Source organism: Barbus barbus, assembly GCF_936440315.1.
Source record: "Barbus barbus genome assembly, chromosome: 20".
Classification (NCBI taxonomy): Eukaryota; Metazoa; Chordata; class Actinopteri; order Cypriniformes; family Cyprinidae; genus Barbus; species Barbus barbus.
This window is the reverse complement of record NC_136748.1, coordinates 14584839-14609096: the sequence shown is the minus strand read 5'-3', so window position 1 is coordinate 14609096 and position 24258 is coordinate 14584839. Positions and strand designations below refer to the sequence as shown.

General features: G+C 37.2%; 1 protein-coding gene across 1 annotated transcript in view; it reads right to left on the bottom strand.

Moving 5' to 3' along the window:
- The window catches only part of LOC306886337 (tyrosine-protein kinase receptor-like), a gene marked incomplete at its 3' end in the record, with an annotated part of 64102 nt that overhangs the window by 5231 nt on the left and 34613 nt on the right, over positions 1-24258 (bottom strand). The window contains exons 7-21 of the mRNA XM_079443377.1: positions 22223-22372; positions 20539-20639; positions 19327-19487; positions 17933-18027; positions 16838-16918; positions 16406-16580; positions 8649-8799; positions 8408-8539; positions 7972-8128; positions 6860-7042; positions 5757-5855; positions 4783-4935; positions 4598-4687; positions 1236-1422; positions 32-122 (exon numbers count right to left, since the gene is read on the bottom strand). Coding sequence (XP_079299503.1) covers positions 32-122; positions 1236-1422; positions 4598-4687; positions 4783-4935; positions 5757-5855; positions 6860-7042; positions 7972-8128; positions 8408-8539; positions 8649-8799; positions 16406-16580; positions 16838-16918; positions 17933-18027; positions 19327-19487; positions 20539-20639; positions 22223-22372 — 2006 coding nt within the window. The remainder of the gene's footprint in view (positions 1-31; positions 123-1235; positions 1423-4597; positions 4688-4782; positions 4936-5756; positions 5856-6859; positions 7043-7971; positions 8129-8407; positions 8540-8648; positions 8800-16405; positions 16581-16837; positions 16919-17932; positions 18028-19326; positions 19488-20538; positions 20640-22222; positions 22373-24258) is intronic.

Here is a 24258-nt window from a genome sequence, read left to right as displayed (position 1 = left end):
CAAAGGGAAAGGCAGATCTGGGAACACTCACCTTTATAGCAACCTGCATGGCTGTGTTTTCTCCATTCATACCCAAAACCTGTCCTTCGTACACTTCCCCAAAGGCACCGTGTCCCAACGCCCTATGGTTAAAAATTCAAGACAGCATCATTACTCACATGTTTAAATGTGGAATTAATTTTCAATATGTCATCACAGAATATTAAAGGAATATTGTGGTTGAATGAGATACATACTGCAGACTACAAGTTATGTGTCAACATAAGTTTTCGTTGTTATTCAACATATGATATGCTGTCAACAGAGCTCAACTTGTATTTAACCCAGAACATTATTTGAACTAATAACAGGATCAGCGCAACCTGGGGTTATATTTTCATTAACTTTGAAGGCAATTTGTGAAATTTAGCTAAATTAATGCAAATGAGATAAAAATGTGTTAAATGGAGCGGAGAGCATTACAAATTAGCCATAATAAAACAGTGCACAGACATAATGCAATCATACAGTGCACAGCGAATGTGCAGAATTCACAGAATGTAACAGTGAATGAAATTACATTTATGCATTTAGCAGACGCTTTTATCCAAAGCGACTTACATTGCATTCAAGTTACAGTTTTTACATTTTATCAGCTCTTGCTTTCCTTGGGAATTGAATCCATAACCTTGGCGTTGCTAGCACCATGCTCTACTATTTGAGCTACAGGAAAGCAATAATTCTGTGCATGCAGATTCCGTGTTGGCTTGTGATGACTCACAGTTTACTTATTGTAGGAATTGAAGTAGCAATCTTCCGGATATCAACCATCTTATCCTTGTTAACATCAGTTAATGCATTAGGTATTAATAACTAGAAATGAAAAATCTTTTATAGCATGTATTAGTCTAGGCTGATGTCATACATTAACCAAGAATATTTGACATAAGCCACTGTATATTTTTTGAGCACCAAATCAACATTAAAATAATTTCTAAAGGATCATGTGAGACTGACGACTGGAGTAATGGCTGCTGAAAATTCAGCTTTGCTATCACAGGAATAAATTACATTTTAAAGTACATTAAAATAGAAAAAAATATATTTTAAATTGCAATAATACTTCAAAATATTACTGTTTTTACCATATTTTGATCAAATGAATGCAGTCTTGCTGAGTATAAGAGACTTCTTTCAAAAACATTTGAAAAATCTTACAGACCTCAAACAGCATGTATGAAGCAGCATATAGATACCTGAGGAGGGTGATGTTCTTGCGTGGAACCTCTTTAAGCTCACTCAGTGAGGCCGCCTTGCCAGCAAAGCAGTAGTTGGGGTTGTAGTCAGTCATTATGGTGGATGAGCGGATTTTGCTAAGCTTGTACTCTGGGCTCTGTAGTCGAATCCTGACCGCATGCAGGTGGCTCTTCTTACGGTAATAGACTGCAAAAAGACAAGAACACAGCAAAAGTGATCATGATTGTAGGAAGTTCTCTTTAGGAATAATTCCACCTGCTTAATTTGCATAATTATTGGTCTCAGAGTGTGATTTGTGTTAGATGAAAGTGATGCATGCAAAAAGTGTCAACAGGCTTTCAGCATGATGGTAATTTTCTCAAAGAAACAGAACAATCAAATGCACTTATTTCTCCCCATGGAATTGACAGAATTGTGCATTTTAAAACCAAAAAAGCCCCTCAGGTGAGGACTGAATCTCTGGGCCTGTCAGCAAGCGATCGGGCAGGGTGGACTCACCCTCAGTGGAGGCTGCCCATGTCCCCGATGCAGGTTGGTAGTCTGCTGGGGAGGGCGCTGCGTGGAGGTGAGAGGTCCCCTTTTTCCGTCGGGCTGCTGGCGCAGTGGCGCGAAGCGAAGCAGCAGGAAGTTGACCAGGTATTAGGTTTGTGAGGGGGGAAACCTGAGCAAAGACTACCAACCTGCATGGGGGAGAGCTCAGGGGAAGACACACAATTAGCGTCCAGTGGAGCTCTGCTATCTAAGGACCCAAAGACCTCGCTCTGCTCTTTCCAATTGAGTTTTGAGACGATTTTGTGTGCATGTAAATTGCCGAAAATTAAATACAATGTGCAAAACATACAAAATAAAAAACTTTTAAGAAGTCTGTTTCACTTCTCTTTGGGAATTTGTGTTATGACAAGTGTTTATTTATCTTAAAAGTACATACAAAAGTCATGACACAGAATTTTACAGTTAGTGCACAGGTCAAACAAACAATATATGTTTTTAAATCAAACATAAGGAGGATATGTGATATTAAGCATGGTCAATAGAAAAATAAAGCATTTATAGAAATTAGAGTCCATAGCATATACATAAAGTTAGAGCACTGTGACAGACTGTTGGTTTAAGATATATCTCAGTCACATTTAATGCATTTGGGAAATTGAGCATGAACTAACAATGAAAAACATCTTAGTAAATGTTAATTTCAACAATACATTATTAAAATCAAAAGATGTATCTGTTAAGATTATGCAATGGACCTGAGCTAACATTGATTAACAATGAACAGTTTTTTTGTATGTTAACTACAAGTAACAAAATGTATTGCTCACTGTTGGTTAATCTTAGATGATCACTAGAACCTTATTGTAAAGTGCCATATTCTTTATTTATTGACAATGGCCAGATTAAAGTGACGATTAAAAGCAAGCAATTTCCTTCTTTTATTCCAAAAATATACTCTATGCAAAGCTTCTACTGCGTATTATAATGTTTCAATGCCTATAGTTTTCATTTAAGCATAACATGTTTAATTGTAATATTAGGGAAAAAAGCAATATTATAAAATATTTATTTATAATACCGGCTATCATATCAATTCTATTTATAGCCAATAAAATATCCTAAATTTTTATATGTAATAAAGTAATTATCGGTGCATCCCAAAGTCACTGCTTTTGACTTTTGATATAAAAAACTCCTACAAGGATTTGTTTTTTTTAGTTTCCCTTTACAAGAGCTTAATTCAAAGGTCAGTATGTTGGACAGCCACCAGCCCGATGAAAGTATAATGAATTTTAACCAATATTTTTGAAGAAAAATGATATCTTCATTAATTCCACAAAGATGCTCACATTTATAGGGACAGTGCATTACAACACCCTCAATATTCCCTCACTGTCCAGTACTGGAAAATAAACCTTTTTAAGCATAAAATATTGTTGCAAGTACAAAACACGCAAGTTAAATAGCAGCACTTACAATTAAGATACTGGTCTGCACATTTACAAAAAGCCAATAAGTGAGACTGCAGTTAGTTTTTAAAAATAATTTGGCTTAATTGTTTACTTATATGCATTAATTTCATAGGCCATGTTTTAAGGTTAATAGCAGTCCCTGTTTTAGTTCCCTCCTCGTTCCTTTACGGGGTATTGTGCAACACTACAAACAGTAGTTAGATCAAAAAAGCAAGTGATTTGTACAAATATTAAAAACACACTGTTCAAACATAAACGTTATATTAAAAGAAACATGTTTTCAGTAAGTGTGAAATTAACAGCAAGAGCAACCACAGAATGATAGGAATTAAGAAACAAGTGAATATATGTGAATATTGCTGGAGGCCTAACTGACAGCTAGCTTATTTAGCATGACTTAAAGCTTCTGTAATACACATTTGATAGTTCATAAAATAGGGGGAAGTGAAGATTCATGTCATCCATATTAGCCTGTGTATAATATGGTTCAAAAGTTTGATTGCTATGATTCTTAAATGTTTTTTAAAAGAAGTTTCTTATGTTCACCGAGGCTGCGTTTATTTGATCAAAAATACAGTGAAAACAGTAATATTGTGAAATATTATTACCACTTTAAAATAACTGTTTTCTATTTGAATACATTTTAAAATGTAATTTATTTAAAGATTACATTTTTTTACCATTTCTCCAGTCTTCAGTGTCACGTGATCCTTCAGAAATGCTGAGCAACAATTATCAATGTTAAAACAGTTGTGCCGCTTCATAATTTTGTAAAAAAAACCAAAAAAAAAAACAGATACATTTTTTCAGCATTCTTTGATGAAGATAAAGTTCAAAAGAACAGCATTTAATTGCATATAAATGTATTTACTGTAACTTTTGATCAATTTAATCCCTCCTTGGTGAATTCATTTTTATTATAATTAACATATTAAAAAAAACAAACAAAAAAAACTTACTGACGCCAAACTGTTAAACAGTAGTGTATATGTCAATTTTCACTGTTACTTGTGCCCTTTCCCACAGTATTAAATTGCTGTATGAAATTTGGCCACATAATTGTCCCTAGTGTCACAGTTTTGTTCATGTCACATTTTGTAAGCAATTTCTTCAGGTTTTTTAAATTCTGAAACACTAATGCCCAGTGGCTCCAATGTTTTTTACTTTCAAAATAATTAAGGGGTATTGGATATAATTTCCACTCTTTCTCATAATTACTGTTCCTACCAGCTCTAAAAGCACTGATGTTGAACTCCCCTGAATTTGCTCTTCTAGGAATTGCAGTTTTACAAAAACAAATTATGTCCTGTAACATCATAGGGAGATAAAACAAGCATGTCAGAGACGATGGAATGTGGAGGGCACAGAATTGACACAGAACTGGAAGAGTCTCTTACTGAGCGTGAGGCTGGCACAGGTCAGAACGACACCCGTGACTACTGTGGATGCGATCACTGCCAGGATAAATATCAGAGATGGAGGTCCATCTGCGGATGACATAGGAAGTGGTGAATTAGAAATATTTCAAACACACTTTATAGACAAACTTTTAAGGGTAAATGGACACCAGCTGTTTAGGTACCTAAGCAGGTGACGTTGTCTGATGCAAGAACCTCGTCGCTGTCACACAGGCAGAGGATGAGTCTGGTATCTTCATCTCTCTTACAGCTCTGGGTCTGACAGTGGCTGCAGTTTAGATACACCTCGATCTCAGCTTCCCCATGACTTTCCATGGCTAGAACACAAACAAATACATCAGTACTGCACAGCACTGCTTCAAACCCCCAGTGCTTTGGTTTAGGGTGAATTCTTGCATAAAAAAAGAGAAAAATACAAAATGAAAAATAAAATGAAAAGATAACTATTCAACTAAATTATCAGAAGTTTAAAGTTCCTATAAAATAAGAAGTTTTATGTGTTTTTGCTTTGATACTATATGCTAATATACAGTTGCCAAAATAAACTTTCTTTTTAAATTAAAAATTACAGTTGAAAATGTTATATTTAGTTCAGTTAAGCATTTTATAATGGTTGTTAATGACTTAATGAATGTTATCATAAAACAACATCAAAAATTTGTCCTCTTCTGGCCCTTTAACTCAAAACACACTTGCAGTAATAAAGAGTGGCTCCGACTTCAATAAGTCGCATAAGGTCTTCTATTATCGACCACGAGTTCAATTTTCTCAATTTCATGGTTATTACTGAATCACTGTGGATGTGTGCGTGGCCTGTTTTCTCAGTACAGCCAACTTCTATGAGAAAATCAATCAGTGTTAGCACGTATTCAGTGTATTGAAAAACACTAAAACAACTGGTGGATTTATTTCACATTTTTTCTAGGTGACACATGTGTGTGTGCAAACATATCTGCAAAAACAGTTCTGCTTATAAGCTTAGTGACCGTTTCTGGATTTTTAAGACGCTATCATTTTTTATTTAAGATGTTAACTCGCTCTTAAAAAATGCTGAACATCTTACAGATGTAAGGGGTATATATATTTAAGAGCACCACTGTACATCATTATAGACAGTTTGGATTAGATAAAGCCTGACCTGCTAGTGGTTGAAGAAATATCTTTCCCATGGGGTGAACAAAAGAAACACCATCTTGTCCATCTGCTGTGATGCCATCAAGAAGGGGTGCATCACCACCTGGGCAAAGGCGACATCAAAATAATAATTAAAAAAATTATTAAATCAAACAATCCGCATAGGAAAAAAAAGAGATTTACCAATGGCTGTCCAATAATCTTTTTAAATGAAACATCTGCCTCACAAAGCAGGTCATTCTTTGTGAAAACTAACAACAGATCTTTGATTCAGTAAAAACTCACAGCAAGGGGTCAAAAATAACTTTGAGCAGAATATTTGAACTATGATCTAAACCATGTAGCTTGAGGCTTCTCCCATGTTTTCAATTACAATATCAAATATGCTTTTGCAATAAAAATCAATCAATAAAAAAAGATTTAAATAAAAATGAATTATACAGCATAATGCAATGTACTGGTATATCACATAATAAATAAAGGTATATACAATTCAATATTATTAATTTCAGTAATATTAAAATGTAATATTATTTTCCATCTTATATACTCTAACATCTAAATTATTTTTTAAGAATACAAACAGATTCAAATGATTGAACGTGACAGTTAAGTCATTTCTTATGCTATAGATTTATAGTTACAAAATAAATTCAATATTTCAAATAAATTATGTACTTTTGAAAACAGCACAACAATTATAACACTGACAATAATAAGAAAAGTTTCTTGAGCACCAAATGAGCATATCAGAATGATTTCTGAATAATCCTGTGACACTGACGATCGAAGTAATGGCTGCTAAATAATTCAGCTTTACATTACAGAAATAAATTATTTATCAATATACATTATTTTAAATTGTAATAATACTTCATAATATTACTGTTTTTACTGTATTTGATCACATAAATGCAACCTCAGCAAGCATGTGAGACATGAGCATTTATTTAAAAAACATTAAAAAAAATGTCTGACCCAAAAATTAAATACAAACTATTTAAAAATGGCAAAATAACAGTTTACTGTGGCCTCACCTAAAAAAATAAATAAACTCCAGACTTAAAACACTTAATTTTAACATTTTTAACATAATCTAACATTCACCTCTGTATCCTCCACCACCACCTCCAGCGGTGCAAGCGCCCCCACCACCCCCAAACCCTCCAAATGTAGCCCATCCCAGCACTGACAAAGCCTCAGGACAGGATGAGCCTCCTTGACTTCCTTCCACGAGAGATTTCCCTGCCCAGGAGAGAGAAGACAGGTCGCTCCACCCACCTCCTCCACCTAAACACACACACAGAACTTCAGACTTGTCTACTCAGTGCTGGTCATGTTAGTTTAAAGTTGTTCCACAGAGAAATTCCTTTGGTTTGAGGATGCAAAATTCAGCAAACTTGTAGATACTAATTATTACTCATTGTCCCCGTCTTCTACTTTTTTGGCAGATACATATGTCTATTACGTTAGAGCCTAGAACTGCTTACATATGACAGTTTTGCATAAAAAAGCATCCTCCAGATGCCAATCCCACAAAACATCCATCATAACTTACAGGATTGTCATAAGATAATGTGATCCCGATGTACTGTTGTGAAAAAGCTGGTAGGTAGTTAATGAAGTTAGAGAGCCCATAAATGTGGAAATAGCTAGAATTTGCTGGAATAATACTTGTTCTTTATCCAAATCTAAACCACAGAGTAATTATTTGCATTCAAAGAAAGCAATTTCAATATAATATCACAGTAAACAAGCAATGAAAGTAGCCCTAATGCTGGACACTGGTGATTAACTGGACATGCAGTCTCTTACAGGGAAATAAGAAATAAGGAATTCTGATTCATTCTACAGAACCACAGGTTCATTTATATGAAACAAAAATAAACAACTTACAGATTGCCAGCATTATTCACTCAAAACTACAAATTTTTCTGAAAAAAAAGTGTGTCTAAAAATGGCTCAGATTAAATTATAAATAAATTCACAGTTATATATTTAAAAAGATATTGTCCCTTTAAGTGGCTTAATGAAATGAACAACATTTTAGCTTGTAGTAAAGCTAACATTGTTTTTAATTAAGAGAAATTTGTCAATTATTGAACTGATCAACTGAATGAATTTTGGTCCATAAAATATAATTAACTTAAATTTAATAAATATATATCATTAAAAAAAAAAATATATATATATATATATATTTTTTTTTTAAAGAGTACCTGCTGCTCCAGATTTGCCATTGACACCAGGGGCGGAGGTGTCATTCTCATATTGTTCCAGGAAAATCTGGTCCAGGCTGCTCTCAGGGTCTTCCAGGTAAGCCTTTCCCCCTCCTCCTGCTGCAATCAGCAAAGGCACTGGTTCCCCATTCTCCGTCTGCCCCCGGGCATCCCGAAAACAACATCAGACTTACTTTTCATTCAAGTAAAAAAGAAAGCCTCCTATGATTCCAGACAGGCCTTCACTTCCATCTGTATTCCAATTCAGACGTTCCCAAATTATTTCAGGATGTCTCAAAAATGCTTGTCTAGACAGGCACTATCAGGCGACGACTGCCGTCCACATGGTTCCCCTTAAGGGGACTCACAAGGCTGTGATGGATATTTTTAAAGATGTGTTTGAGACAAGAAAACAGGAAGAAAAGAAAGATCTTACCCGATAAATGTATGTGGCTCCTCCACCACCACCTCCGCCCCCTGCCCACTTTAAAGCCGAACCATCGCTGTCAAAACCATCTTCTATCACAGAAGACTCCCCAAGACAGATTTGATGGGTCAGGGGGTTCCTCTGTAAATATTTGAAGAAAGCATAGAGATGTAAACAGAGAGCTATATATAAATACATTGTAAATAACATGGCAACCGAATGGCCAAGTCTGATTTTCTGCTTCACTCACTCCTGGACAGGCATCTTCTCCTTGGTGACCAATTAGGATGTAAAGTATGTCACCTTTCTCCAGTGGGAAGATAGCTGAGATGATAACACCATGTGAGCGCTTATTATGGTTTTTTGCTCCTTTGCCTCCTGCGGCTCCATAAGCTGAAATCCTGGAAAAATTAGGATGTTCCCTTAGTATTCTCAGTGCACTGAATTAACACACATCCGAAACACCTGCTATCCCAAAGTACTAATACCCATAAAGAGAAAAAATAATTTGAGCTTATCACCTTAAAAAGTAAAGTTCAAATGGTCTTCTTTTTACGATACATTTGGTGTGAACTGTTTTACATTTTATAAGACAGTGTGTGTATTTGAAATAAATGATTTTAATATTTAATCTCATTAATCATGACCATACTGTATTTAAAGCAATACATAATAATTCTAACTTGTCAATAGATACTAAATATATATAAAAAAAACGTTGTCAACTAAGTAAATATTTTCCAAATAATATTTCAATCATTTGCATTCACTTTAGTACACTGTCAATATTACAGCAAATTATTTTGGAAACAACGTGGTTTCTTTACATCATGCTTAATAATAATAATATCACACAGTATTAATGGGTCATAATACATAAAAATACAGCTGCCTTAATATTTTAGAAAGGGGGTCCCTCACAAGGGGATCATCATATTTGAGGGTCCTTGGCATCACACAGTTTGAAAATCCCTGCATTATATATACTATTAATGTGCCAGTAGCGTTTTAAGCTATTAAGCCATAAGTGGGCTGTGATTATACTATCATTTTAATATACTGAATATACAACCTTTAATCCTAAAATGTGAAAGGAAAGACTTTAATTCCCCCACAAGATAAAACTTCCTATCTCAAGGCAAACTTTTTTTTGTTGTTGTTATTAAAGCCAGCCAGTGTTTAGGGCACCAAAACAAAACGATACAATAAAAAATAATTCAGTTTACGAATGAGGGATAGCCTGGGTCTGATCTCTATATTTCAGTTTGGCACCCTGAATGCAATAATATCACAACATAGTGTTGTATACATTCATCTAATAGTTATCTGGCATGTCTTCCTGTCTCCTGCATCTCCTCTCCTGCATACCCTTCTTTCACTGTCAGTTTTGGAGTTGTTTTTAATGAGCTCCCATGACTAGCCTCTATAATCACTGTAAATCAGTTCAAAGGCTTGACTACACAGGGGCCAGATTAAGTAGAGTACAGGAAGAGATTTATCTGTGCCTACAGCCAGTGAGTCATGCCTCTCGCGGACCTTATAAAAATGTGTGAATGAGAGGAGAAGAGAGAGAGAGGATAGACAGGAAGACAGTAAAAAACTGTTTACACCTAGTATTGATATGCATCTCCTTGGAATTGGATTTTGAGGGGAGAATCTCAGATTTTCAGCAGAGGGCTCTTTTGTAACAAAAGAAAAAAACTCCTCTGAGATTAGTCAGTTCCGAACTATTTCTCTCCTGAGCATCGAAGGCAAAATCTTCTTCTCTGTTCTGGCCAAAAGGATGACTACCTATATGGTTAAGAACAAGTATGTTGATACATTAATCTAGAAAGGTGGCATCCCAGGCATCTCTGGGTGTTTGGAACACACGGGTGTCCTCAACCAGCTGATGCGGGAGGCCAAGGCAATCTAACAGTTGTATGGCTTGACTTGGCCAATGCTTATGGATCAATCCCGCACGACGTCATCAAAGCAGCTATGGAACACTTCTATATCCCACTCCACATCAGGGAAATGATCACCAGCTACTTTGGAGGATTCAAGTTATGGTTTAAGACCGCCCATTCTACAACTCAGTGGCAAAACCTGGAAAAGTGAATTGCAATTGTACTATCTCCCCCATTTTGTTTATCATGGGAATGAATCTGCTCATAACAGTGGCAGGGAAGGAATAGCCTCCAATAAGAGGCTTTATGGACGACCTAACCATTACAATTCCATCCCATGTACAAGCAAGATGGATCTTGAAGGCACTTGATGATGTGGTGACATGGGCGAGAATGAAGTTCAAGCCAAGGAAGTCAAGAAGCATGGTGATAAACGGGAAAGTGGCCAGCACGTTCCAACTCCAACTTCAGGGGGAGATTATACCTTAAATTGAGGAAAACCCAATAAAATGCCTAGGGAAGTGGTACGAAGCCTCTCTCACCGACAGGATAGAGAAGCAGGCAGATGAATGGTTGAGAAAGATAGAGGGATCAGGCTTACCAGGAAAGTTCAAGGCCTGGCTGTTTCAGCATGGTCTGCTACCAAGACTCATGTGGCTACTGACAATTTATGAAGTGCTTATAACATCTGTGGTAGGAGTCGAGAGGCAAGTGAATAAACACCTCCGCAGGTGGCTCTGAATCCAACCAATCTTCACGTCAGTAGGGCTATACATTAGGCCTGGACAGTTACAGCTAGCCCTATCATCAGTGGTCGAAGAGTTTAAGGTGGCAAAGTGCAGGGCTGTGATGATGTACAGAGTCTCCAGCGATGAAGAAGTCAGAGATGCAGGCATCACCACAAGATCAGGATGCAAGTGGGCAGCTGACACATAAGTGGCGCAGGCTGAGAGCATGCTGAAGTTGAAGGACATCATCGGGAACCTGTGCATGGGGAGACAAGGGCTCGGGACAAACCACTTCCAACATTGGGGGAAAGCAGACCCAAGGCAGAGGAGAGACATGATCCAAGCCAAGGTCCGACACCTGGAGGAAGTAAGAAGAAGGTCAAAAGCAGTGGAACTTGGATCACAAGGAGCCTGGACTAAGTGGGACCTGCCAAAGAGAAAAATCACATGGCCTGAACTTTGAAGACTAGAGCCCTTTCGCATCTCTTTCCTGCTCCAATCAGTGTACGACACTCTTCCAACACCAACAAACCTGCACAGGTGGAGAATGAGAGAGGACTCACTGTGCAGTTTATGTGGCGGGAGAGGCACGTTGGTGCACATTCTGGCAGGGTACAAGACTGCATTAAGCCAGGGGAGATGTAGATGGCGTCACAAACAAGGTCCTCTGTGCACTGGCCGACATCTTGGAGCAGGAGAGATGGAAAAAGCGCCAGACCTATGTGAGACCAGCCTCATATATCCAGTTCATCAGGGAGGGGGGGAGGCCACCCTCCTCCAAGAATACGCTCCTCCAGAGCGCCCTCAAGTGCCCGCTCCTCCAGAGCGCCCTCTATTGTCCGCTCCTCCAGAGCGCCCCACAGTGCCCGCTCCTCCTCAATGGCTCCCAGAGGGGAACTTCCCCAAGAAAATTTTGGGGGGAGGCCATATAGTCACGGCCTGTGTGGCCAGGCCAAGGGCCAAGGCCACGGAGCTCCCTTACCCGCCATGGCCGTCCAAGTTCCCTGATCCGCCATGGCCGTCCGAGTCTCCAGTCCCGCCATGGCCTCCCGAGTCTCCAGTCCCGCCATGGCCTCCCGAGTCTCCTAATCCGCCCTGGAGGCTTCCCTTGTCTCCTCCCTGTCCTGGCCCTGCTCCAGCCTCCAGGGTGCCCGGGCGGGGGGCGATATCTATCACGGTCTGGTTTCCATTTTGTTCCGTTTTGCCCTTATTTAGTTTTCCCTGTTCTAGTTTCCTGTCATTAGTTAATCATCGTTCATCCTGTTCACCCGTTTTGAGTTAATTATCTTGTTTCCTCGTTTGGTTGTCCCTTTAAAAGTCCTGAGTTCTTCCCTAGTCTTTTGTCAGATCTTGTAAGTTAGTTAAGTTTGCAAATGGTCAATATGTGTTGAAGCTGAATAAAAATGCTCCTTTCTTCCTACTCCTCATCGTGCGCTCCTTACTACAACCACGTACCTTAACATTAATATGAACCCCGTCAATTTCAAAGGACAGGTCCATCCTTTTGACTGCGGTAGCAGAGCCAATCATCAATATTTCATTTTTTTTTTATTATTTAGTTTAAGGGAATTCAAAGACAACCAATGCTTGATATCCCTGATAAATGCAGTAAGTGAGTCGGGCAGTGATGACCTATCAGAGCTGGTGGTTAGGTAAATTTGAATGTCATCAGCATAGTCCATGCATGCGTATGATGTCACCAAGTGGATATCTGTAAATGATTAACAGAAGTGGACCAAGAACTGAACCTTGAGGAACACCCTGTGAAACTGGAGCAGTGGCAGATTTATACCCTTGTATGGTAATATAATATTTTCTATCGCTAATGTAGGAAATGAGGCAGGAAAGAGCTGAGCCAGTGAAAGCGATATCAGAAAGACGAGAGATGAGTATTTCATGGCAGACTGTGCCAAATGCAGAGCTTAGATCGAGAAGAATCAAGTTGTTTATTAACCCAGAATCCATGGACAGAAGAATGTCATTAACCACACGAAGAAGAGCAGTTTCAGTGCTATGTGATGAACGAAATCCTGACTGAAAAGGTTCAAAAAGGCCATTAGCATTTAAGTAAGATCTTAATTGTGAAGCCACAACTTTTTCAAGAATTTTACTTAAGAATGGTAAATTTGAGATTGGCCTATAATTGTTCATGTGTAGATGGTCAAGAACCGTTTTTTTAAGTATGGGGGTCACCGCAGCCATTTTTAATTCTGCTGGAACAATAGCAGATGCTAAACTACAGTTAATCATATGTGTTATGAAAGGTTCAACCTCATGAACACACATGTTAAGCAAAACAGTAGGTGTAGAATCAATCTGGCAGGATGTAGAATTTGACTTCACAATTGGATCTCTTGTGGCAGCAGAAGTAGTGAGAGTAAAAGCAGAAAGAGAGTATGTTGAGTGAGCCGAGCCAGCTGACATCAATTGAACATTTGAGTCAGTTGTATGAGGGGTGTCTTTGGAAATGGATTCAGTGATTGACATCAATTTGTCTGAAAAGTAATGAGAAAAGTCATTCACAAGCTCCTCAGAGTCAGAAATAACATGTTGTGGAGGGTTAGTGAGTTTGTAGACCATAGAAAACATAGATTTGGGCCTGCACATGGAATTCTTAATAGTAGAAGAGACATATGAGGATCTTGCAGCATTGAGAGCTGTACGGTAATTGAGCAAATGTTCTTTCAAAGCCGAAGAGTGCACACTGAGTCCAGTTTTCCTACACAGTCTTTCCAAGCGATGTTCCATACCTTTCAATGCTCGAAGTTCCGGAGTGAACCAGGGTGAAATATGTGCAGATGGAACCAATCTAGTTTTAACAGGAGCATGTTTTATCAAGTATGTGGGAAATGGTATTATTATAGATACTGCATATTTCTGATGGACAGTTGGATAATAAACAATCAGACAAGGTAGAAACCCTTATTGAATCAGAAAAAGTAGATGGATCCACAGAACAGATTTTACGATAAGTGAGCATTTTTTTCACAGGTGATGTAGAAATTGGAAAACTAAAAGTTTAGTAGTTTGTGATCTGAAAAAGCTAAATCAGTTCCACTAACAAGAATATTATATAAACCAGATGTACATATAAGATCCAATATATGACCCCTGGAGTGAGTAGCAAAAGTTACATGTTGAGTTAGACTGAAACAGTCTAGAACAGACACCAATTTGTTGCATTGTACAGTGTTTTCATGTATATTAAAATCACAGAGATAAATTACAGATGAATAACTAGCACAGACAAGAGTAAGTAACTCACTAATCTCAGATAAAAAACCTGAATGAAGTTTTGGAGGTCGATAAATTAAGATTACAGCCATTGTTGTTTTGCCTGTCATTTTCAATACAAGATATTCAAAAGATGCAACGTCATGGAACTCAATCTTAGATTTGTTGATACTCTCACAACAAACTACAGCCAACCCTCCACCTCTACGATGGAGACGAGGTTGAGATAAATTGATGTACCCAGGTGGTGTTAAGAGGTTTAAATTGAAAAAGTAATTTAGCACTGATGGACACATTTAGCACTGATGCTTTATCAGTTAAAGAGCGAGTGTTCAATAGAGCACATCACATATATGAAGATGCAACATTGTAGTTCCCAAGGACAGGATCAAAGCGTAATGGTCTCAGAATTCCAGTTGATTACACGATTTTCCTGTTGTGTTTTCCTAGAAGCACGGGTGTTGGTACAGATAACCGGAGTACTATTTGAAGACGAGCAGTGATAAGTTTCTTCCGTGAACAGTGTATGTAGCGGGGTCGGCATAAAATTCCAAGTTGTTCACACCATTTATAAGTGTCTGCAGCCAAGTGGAGAGATCCTTTAAAGTTGAGCAGAAGAAAATTGCAACGCCATCTCGGGAGAAGTCACTTAATTAACATCAGCCAAAAAAAGCACAAAAAGGCCGAAGAACAAAACCTGCAAATGGTTACACGTCGACATGACCAAAAGCCAATGGAGCTCACACGACTTATCGATTTAACTACGTTAGCCAGAACCACATCGAATCCACAATCCACAGAAGGGACTGACAACACAAAATGATAAAGGGAGTGGAGACTCACTGTATCAGATGTCGAGGAGGATATGGAAAGGAATGGAGAGGGCTCGCAGCCAACAAGTTTGAAAGGATCACGAAAAAGGCCAGGTCAGTCATCCAAGTATTATTGAGTGAAGAAAATTGTCCAAAAAATAACCCAAGTAATCCAGATCTGTCAAATCCAGCAGAAAAAATATCCAAAGACGTATCAGCAAATAAACAAACAAACAGACAGATACCAGTGTGAAGCGGCAGCACAAACATGCCAGCATTCTCAAACCGGAAGTGTTAGGTGACTGTCGACTGTGTTAGGTGGATCTGGGTAGGAAACTACACTTTCCCCTGGTCGTCCAGACATCCCTGAGGCCTGATGTGGTCATATGGTCTGAGGAGGTAAAGAGGATTATCCTGATTGAACTAACGGTACTGTGGGAAGACGGCTGTGAAGAGGCCTCAGCAAGGAAGGTTACCAAGTACCAGGACCTAGTCCAACAACGCAGGGACAAAGGGTGCTCGCAGGTTGGGGGGAGGCAGCGGAAAGGGCCTCTTGTTGGCTCTGGAGCAAGCTGGAGGAGTTGAGCTGGAAGCCAGGAGAAGATGAGCAGTGACTGGCCATCACTGCCGACCCGCACACTGGAAGACGTTGTGGTTCAGGGTCGAAACGTCAGAGGAAATTTGGACGTCACCTGACGGCATCTTTCCCTGGCTGAAAGCTACAGTCACAATACTGACTGATGGTGTAAGCATACAGATGTATCTAATAGTAGTGTGATTTTGACCTAAACTTGTGTGTATTTGACAGTTAAAGCGCAATAAGAATAAGATATGAAAAAGAACTTAGTTTAGTACTCACATGGCGTGTGACAGCCGCTTTCTGTGCGCATGCTTTGGATGTGTGTGCTCACAAAATAGTCTATCAGAAGTTTAAACTAATATGGCTCTAAAGCAGATGCAAATAAGTTTTCCGCATATTAGACATGATAAAGGCGGTAAAGGCACAGCCCTATTCTGGTAAAGGGGGCGGGAAGCAGCAGGTAATTTGCATTTAAAGAGACATGCATGAAAAAGGCATGTTTTTGCTTCCACTCACAATGGCCATTTTCAAAATGATACAATAAATGATCTATGGCGTATTTTGAGCTGAAAATTCACAGACACATTCTGGGGACACCAGAGACTTATTTTGTAAAAATGGGCATAATAGGTTCTCTTTACCCAATAAGACTTATTTCATCAAACAGCTTCTCCACAAAGTCCATGAGGTAGTACCTGTACAGTACCTGCTTTTGAATCCAAGAACGACTCTAAAACAGAATGATTTCAATCTTTTGAACTTACTTGTAAATGTTGGTAGCTGGAACCCTCCACATCTGAACCCCCCTGAGATGGCCTTCCTTCCCCACCATCACACTGACGTTGCTGTTGCGGTAGGCACTGTCACACTGGGCTTGAGTCGGGCCTAGAGGTCCGCTTGCTCCACAGGAAGTAAACCACCATGTTGTTAGGGACGCCTCTGAAAATAGAAGACCCTGGTTTTGTTTGTTGTAATTTTACAACTTTTGGTTTTGCCATCACAGCCATAAAGTGCATTTTAAAATATATTAAAATAGAAAATGGTTATTTAAAATTGTAATAATATTTCACAATATTACTGTTTATTGTTTTTTTGATTAAAAATGCAGCCTTGGTGAACATAAGAGGCATCTTTTACAAACTTACTCACTTTTTAACAGTAGTGTATTTGTAAAATGCACAGGAGAGGAACCGTACCTGACGCTGAGGGTTCTGGGAGAGGGCTGAAGGAGTCTAAATCATGCAGTAGTCCTTGTCCAAGAAGCAGTTCATTTAGTTCTTATAAACCAGATATGGAAAGAGCACAAGGAACAAAAATGAAAGTATGACACTTAGAATCAAACAATCCGTGCGTAGTTTAATTTTTTTAACTTTTTGCCATTTTTATTTTTGGTTGAATAGACCAGCATTGTATTTGATGCTGGTTTCACCAAAAAATCACCTTGACCAGCTTATTCAGCTGGACTTCCTTGGTTAACCATCTCCACTAGGACAATAATGTTGATACAGCTGATTCTTGCTAGTCTACCAGTCAGAAAGCCACTAAAACCAGCACAAACCAGTATAAACCAGTCTGTACCATTATGGACATATCTACTGATCTAAACTGATCCTGTCAACAGGGTTGAAACAATGGCTTAAGATTTAAACAATTGGATAAGATTTAAAGGTGTTGAGGGACCACAGACCTTGACAACAATAATATGACAGCAAGAGGAGGACTAAACAGAAAGCTAAAGATGATGCTCAGGAATTTCTCAAAATCACTGATTCTGGGAAACGAAGTTAACAAGGATACTAAATCTTGACTTTCCCAAGTCTTGAATGTCAAATAATGGGCTCGTTAATTCCTGCGGTCAACCGTGTTGTAGCAAGAAACCTGACTCTGAAGATCTGTAAATGCTTGTTAGAAAAGAAAAAATTGTATTGTTGGCATTTTTATGACATTTGTGGATTGTGAGATAGGAGGTCCTCTTATCGCTCTCTCTTCCTTCAAAACTAATCAAGCGGAATCTATATCAACAGCGTTATGAGAACCATCTCCCACTGCTAACTGGAGACAGCGGTTAGACATCATGTGTGTGCATTACATCTTAAATTTTCCATCTGTCTTACTAAATACTTAATTTTGTTTGAAAACGCCCTATTGCTGAGTGCTTGGATGCAATCACGAGTCTGTGGTGTGGTCAATAAACTTTTGCACCAGGGATGAACCAATGAACCATTATTCTGCCAGAGTTTTGAGTGTTTGTGTGCAAACTTTTGTGTACATCTGTGAAGCAGAAAGGTTACCTGTGTCAAAACACGCTGCACTTAATGAAATGTCATCCAGTGCAATGTCAGCTTTAGATCCAGAAGTCCACAAGGCCTGCACTTTAAGATGGAAGCTGTGCTCAACACAAATTACAAACTATTTTAGAATAAGAGCAAAGGTAAAATCAGATTTGTTAATGTAAATGTAGACATTCAATAAAATAAAATAACTTGAGTACAGGTCAACTATTCCAAAAAGTTGTTCTGGGTAAGACGCCTCATCCTAATTTAAATTTAATTTTTACTGTTACTTTAAGATACTCTTTGAACGGATTATGTTTTATGATTTGTCAAGAATTCCCATCTACTTAGTAAATGTTTTATTTTAATTGTATTTCAAAGGGGTCATGAACTGAGAAATAAAAAGCATGTAGCAGGTAACAAAAGTGGCAAACAAACGGTAAACTTTATTTGTTTAACTTTAATTTGTAATTAAGTGCCAGACCACGTCAGTAAGAACATGGTCTTTTGTTCACTTCATTTCACCATGGATTCTTTTACAAACAAGGCCCAATTTGACACAGGATTTTCTGAAAAATTGAAACTAAAAGACTATACTGTGCCAACTATATTGGATCTGACAGTAATGTCACATCACACAAGTGTGAGTAACTGTTTTCATAACATGATCACTATTGCTTTCTCTGTTATTACAGATCATTGGATATGTACTGAATATTTATTTATTTATAATATGTTTTTAACCTAAAACACAGCAGCGTCCATCTGTGAAGGATGCAGGCTGTCAAACATACACAAATGTTAGCCACTCATAGCAGTGGGCGTTTACTTCCTACAATCTACAATCTACAGTCTACAATCCGCCTCGCCTATTCAAATGGAGTGGTCCAACGAGGGGGTCAAAACAGGACAGAAAATAGCCTATTACTTCTAAATTATAATGTTTTTTATGTAAAAAGCTTGATAACATTATAAGTGGGCATCAGAGAACAGTACAAAATAAAAAAACACAGGCAGTTCACGACCCCTTTAATACTGTAATGTTAATTTAGCATTTTTATGATTAATTTTAGCTTATTATCAACTCACAAACCCCTTGCAGTTCCCTCACAAATCTCCAGAGGTTTGTGAACCCCAGTTTGCAACTAAACAGTCAAAATGCAAAAAGAAAAAGAAAGTCTTAAAATTAAATTATTCGATTATAATTCTATGAAAATCATATGACAGCTGAGATAAGATGCCCCTGATGGTATCTTTCGCCAGATAGGGGACCCTTTTAACCTAAGTACTGGACACAGGATGGACTCTTTATATGATTTTGTGAAAAACGATCTTCCTTTTCACTAAATTTCCTCTTGGGGATTAATAAAGTATTTTTCTGTCTGTTTTACTCATCCATCTAATCATCTCACCCTTTTAAGATCTCTGTAATCGGCAGAGCGATCTCTTGCCAGGCGTCCTTCCAGTGTCCGGATCTCTCCCAAATCAGTGGAGAAGCTGACATTCCATTCTCCACCACTGACAGCAGCACTGTGCCATTGAAATCCCCGCACAGATACAGAGAGAACTGCAACTACACAGAAAAATTAGCAGTTGAGCATCTGCAACAAGACCAGATGTCTGAACCTGAAACTTTGGCTACATGTGTTGTTACTCTGTGTAAGCTATTTGTATATATGCTGTAGAGATGTGTCCTAATTTTTCATGGACAATTAACTTCTGCCCATAAAGCAAAATCTCAGGATCCAAATATTGTGGAATAGGAAAACCACGATTTTATGTGAACAGTCATACATACTGTCACGATCACCAGCTTGAGTACCCATGAGCTCCTCTTGAGGGTACTCTAACCTGTCCCTTGCCATTCACTCAGGACTGCATTTCCCACTATCCTTTGCACGGACTCATCAATTGCATCACCTGTCTCTCATCAGATCTCATCATCAGTTCACAGCTGTCTCACATTAGAAGGACTTTAAAAGTAGCACACACTCTCTCTGTCTTAGCTTATGATTGAATGTTGAATAGCTCTTCCATGGTTTCTAAGTTTCTGTGTTTCTAGTTTCTCTGTTTCCTTGACTTTGTGTTTTGATCCCTGGACTGTTTTCTTGATTATGATCATTTTGCTGCCCGCCCTGACTTTAGCCTGATTATCTGGATTACTCTTTTGCCTTGCCACTCCCATCGCTGTTTGCTGTTGTTTGACCATGCCTGTTTGACTGCGCTCTTATTAAAGTCTTGCATTTGGATCCCCACTTCATTGTCATGCCTCCCTCGTTACACATACACTTCTGTTTATAAAGTTGGGGTTAATAAGTTGCTTTCAGCAAGGATGCATTAAAGTGATCAAAAGACTTATATTGCAAAATATTTATACTTCAAATAAATGCTGCTGAAAATTCAGCTTTGGCATCAAATTAATAAATATATGTTGAATATATTAAAACAGAAAACAGATATTTTAAATTGTAATAACATTTCACTGTATTGCTAGTTTTACTCTATTTTAGATCAAATAAATGTAGCCTTGGTAAGCATAAGAGACTTCTTTCAAACACATTTAAAAAAAAATCTTACAGACTCTTATAAAATCATAGTCTTTGACTGTCAACATAAACTCTTACCTGACAGTCCTGATTGGATATAGTTGAAGGGAGAGCTGGGCTTTGAACCAATGCATCACTTTCATCACCACGACCTCTGACCTTTAAGAAAAGAAAGTGCCCTGAGGCGAGAAAGTATCAGAACTCTATATTGTGCTCAGATATGCTTACAAGACAAAAAACTTAATGGGCGAGGCTGGAAAACATCTTCAAAATGGGCTTTTAAAGTCTCCCAACACAGTGCAGACATTTTTATGAAAAAGGAGTTTCTCACACACGCAAAAAACTGTTTATGTCTTTTTATGACTTGGACACCTGTATTGTGGATTTGAGATTTAGTCTTGCATCATTCTACAAATAAATCACATTATAATACTCCTACAGCCTGTAAATCATTACATACTCCTCCCAAGGATAACATTTCTATCATATTAAAATCACAGGTGCCATTAAAACATCATGAAAATAGTTCTCCTTCAAATATTTATGATTCCCATGTCATAAAAAATCCCACTGGTGACATTCATAACTAAAAGGATTGTGAAGAGAAATTTAAAATATGGTCTTTTTATACACATGTCTCCTATATGTCTTTGTCTCAAAGCTGTTGTATTAATCTGATGAGAATACAACAGTTTTGCCAAAAAAAAAAAAAGGTTTATGAACAAACATGGAAAGCAAAGCATCTAAATTCACATATTAGTTCAACTACATCACCTCATGTCTCTCTTAACTGGACTGCTTGCACATGCCTATGCTATTTATTGATTTTTCTATGTTCTGTAAAACATTTTGATGTGACATTTTTGCCACTTTATAGGCCTTGAACGGCTAAATACACACACTTTTATGTGTTAAAATGGCCATCTTTGCAAATATTCTCTTAAACACAGTAATGTATGTCTTCAGTGAAAGCGAACAGCTGAGAAAGAAAACACATGTGTGACAGCATATTGGATCCGGGCAGCTCTTAAAGTGACAGCAGTTTAATATTCCTGCTGTCTGACATTCATGTTAATCAATCAACAAAAGAGAGAAAATCTCTCACTGCTTTTGACTGAATGACTTTTGTCACTTTAATAAGGGAAGAATATGCAGTGTTTTTATACATTTGATTACTTTATACACTGTATGTAGCATTTCTTATTTTTCTGTCCTATTGCTTTTTTTTTTTATTTTTTATTTTATTTAATCACTGTTTACTAGTCTAAATTGAGCTTGAGTTTTTTTGTTAGTTTTTTAGGCTAGTATTAGTTTTTTGTGATATTGACACTGGTGACAAGAATTATACAATTTCTATCAAAAATTGTGTTTTCAAAAAATTATGTTTTCAAAATATGATGTTTTCAAAATGTGTTCTGTATATGTCTATTCACAAATAATTTATATTATAAATTCAACAATTTTATAGACTACCATACAGGCTCTGTAAGACTTTTCAATGTTTCTCAAAGAAACCTGATAAATTGTGAAATATACAATTTTAAATAACTTTTTAACCATTTTAACATTAATAATTGTATTATTCATGTAATCGTGAATTTTCAGCAGCCATTACTGTAATCTTCAGCATTATTTGAACTAGAAATCTTTTGCAATATTATACAGTTTTTACTGTCACTTTTAAACACATTTTAAAATTTGGATGTCTTGAGAATGGAATGTAATCAGGGTTATTTCAAAGAAGATGTAGTTTCACATTTACCTTGAGTGTTTTGCAGGGTTGTGCCCAGTAGATCTGTGTCTTCATTCAGCTGTTGTCCACTAACTAGTCTCCAAGAGGGCTGTGAATCAGCCACTGACCATCCACACGAGCCCAACTCAAATGAACAGTATGAGCCCAAAGGTAAGGAGTCTGCAAAGACATAAAGCAAATTATGAAATGTCTGATAAATCTGTATCCGCAAAATACAACTGAGATGAATCACCATGAGGCAAATTGTGCCTCAATTAGCTATATATATTTCATACTTAAAATGACAGCTGATATGACAAGACTCCAACTAACGTGTGCTAATATGGTCTCTGGACATTAGGTAAAGGCTAGGACAGATTTAACTAACTGACAGATTAATTATGTTTTATAATGTCATGGACGTAATTAACAAGCTTAAACTTAGTGGGAGTTACTTTGATCATCTTCATCAGTTATTTATCATATGAATCCCTTCACATAATATCAAAAGTAGTTTCCACATGTCTATATCAGAGGAAAGAATAAAAAGTCTTGATCTACAATTCAAGATAAGGCTAGAATGCTTCTGCATACTTCTGCCATATATGTATAATGTATACAAAATGTGCATCATTTTATTTATAAAATATATACACTGGCTTGGTTTGCTTTATTTATTTATATAGCACTACTAAAAGAACCCCAGGTGTTGCCCACAGTGCTTTACATAAAAGCAAACAACCAAAACACCTTCACACACATATAGACAATCTGACAATCACATATAATCAAAAAAAAAAAAAATTCCTGTGATGGCAAAGCTGAATTTTCAGCATCACTACTTCATAGTAACACGATCCTTCAGAAATCATTCTGATATGCTGATTTGCTGCTTAAGAAACATTTTGTATTATCAGTGTTGATATGACAGCAAAATATAACTATATGAATTATGAAAAATGCTAAACAAATACACTAAATTTAACAGAATTAAATGGTAAATTATTATTAATCAAATTCTGTTTATTGCAGTTTAAATGATTCATCATCACATGGTTGTTACTGGCATTTTTAATGCTGAATGAGTAGCTAATCAACCTTTTAGAGTTCTTTTGTTAATTCCATAATAATTACCAGAATGCTGAGGTGGAAAGAGTACGAAAATATTTTACTCAAGTAAAAGTACCATTACCTTAATGAAATTTTACTTAAGTACAAGTAAAAGTACCAGTCTAAAAATCTACTCAAGTAAAAGTAAAAAGTAGTTTGTTTAAAATTTTCTCAGAGTAAAAATTACTTAGTTACTTTTTAACAGTGGGAGGGACACAAAAATGGGATAGGCCAAGGGTGTCAAACTCAGTTCCTGGAGAGCCACAGCCCTACACAGTATAGATATAACCCTAATTAAACACATCTGATCCAGCTAATCTAATCATTTAGGCTTATTTGAAAACTACATGGTATGTGTGTTGGAGCAGGGTTGGAACTAAACTCTGCAGGGCTGCGGCTCTCCAGGAACTGAGTTTGACACCCATTGGATAGGCCTATAAATCTCAGACTAGTTGTTTTTAATTAAAGGAATCGGTTATTTAGAATAATAAGACATTTGGGCTGTTACCAGGCAAATTAAATCAATATCAACAAAATTCATCTTTGCAGTGCAGAGGAAACACAGAAGCTTCATCTGAAGTGGCATTTAGATGTATCTACACACTGTTTAATGCAGGACATGAATGCATTTAACCTGCAGTAACAAATGCAGAAATAATGTTTTGATATATAAGACATAAAATGTTGAATACTCATTTAATATATATATATATATATATATATATATATATATATATATATATATATATATATATATATATATATATATATATATATATATATATATATATATATATATATATATATATATAAAAAATGCTAAATGAAAACCGCCAGTAGATCCCACCAAGTCACTGTTAATAAGTGAGTCAATGCGACTGAACCGAATCATTTAAACAGTTGATTCATTCAGGAACAAAACACCATCATGTTGCTCAGAGATGCAAAACAGTGCT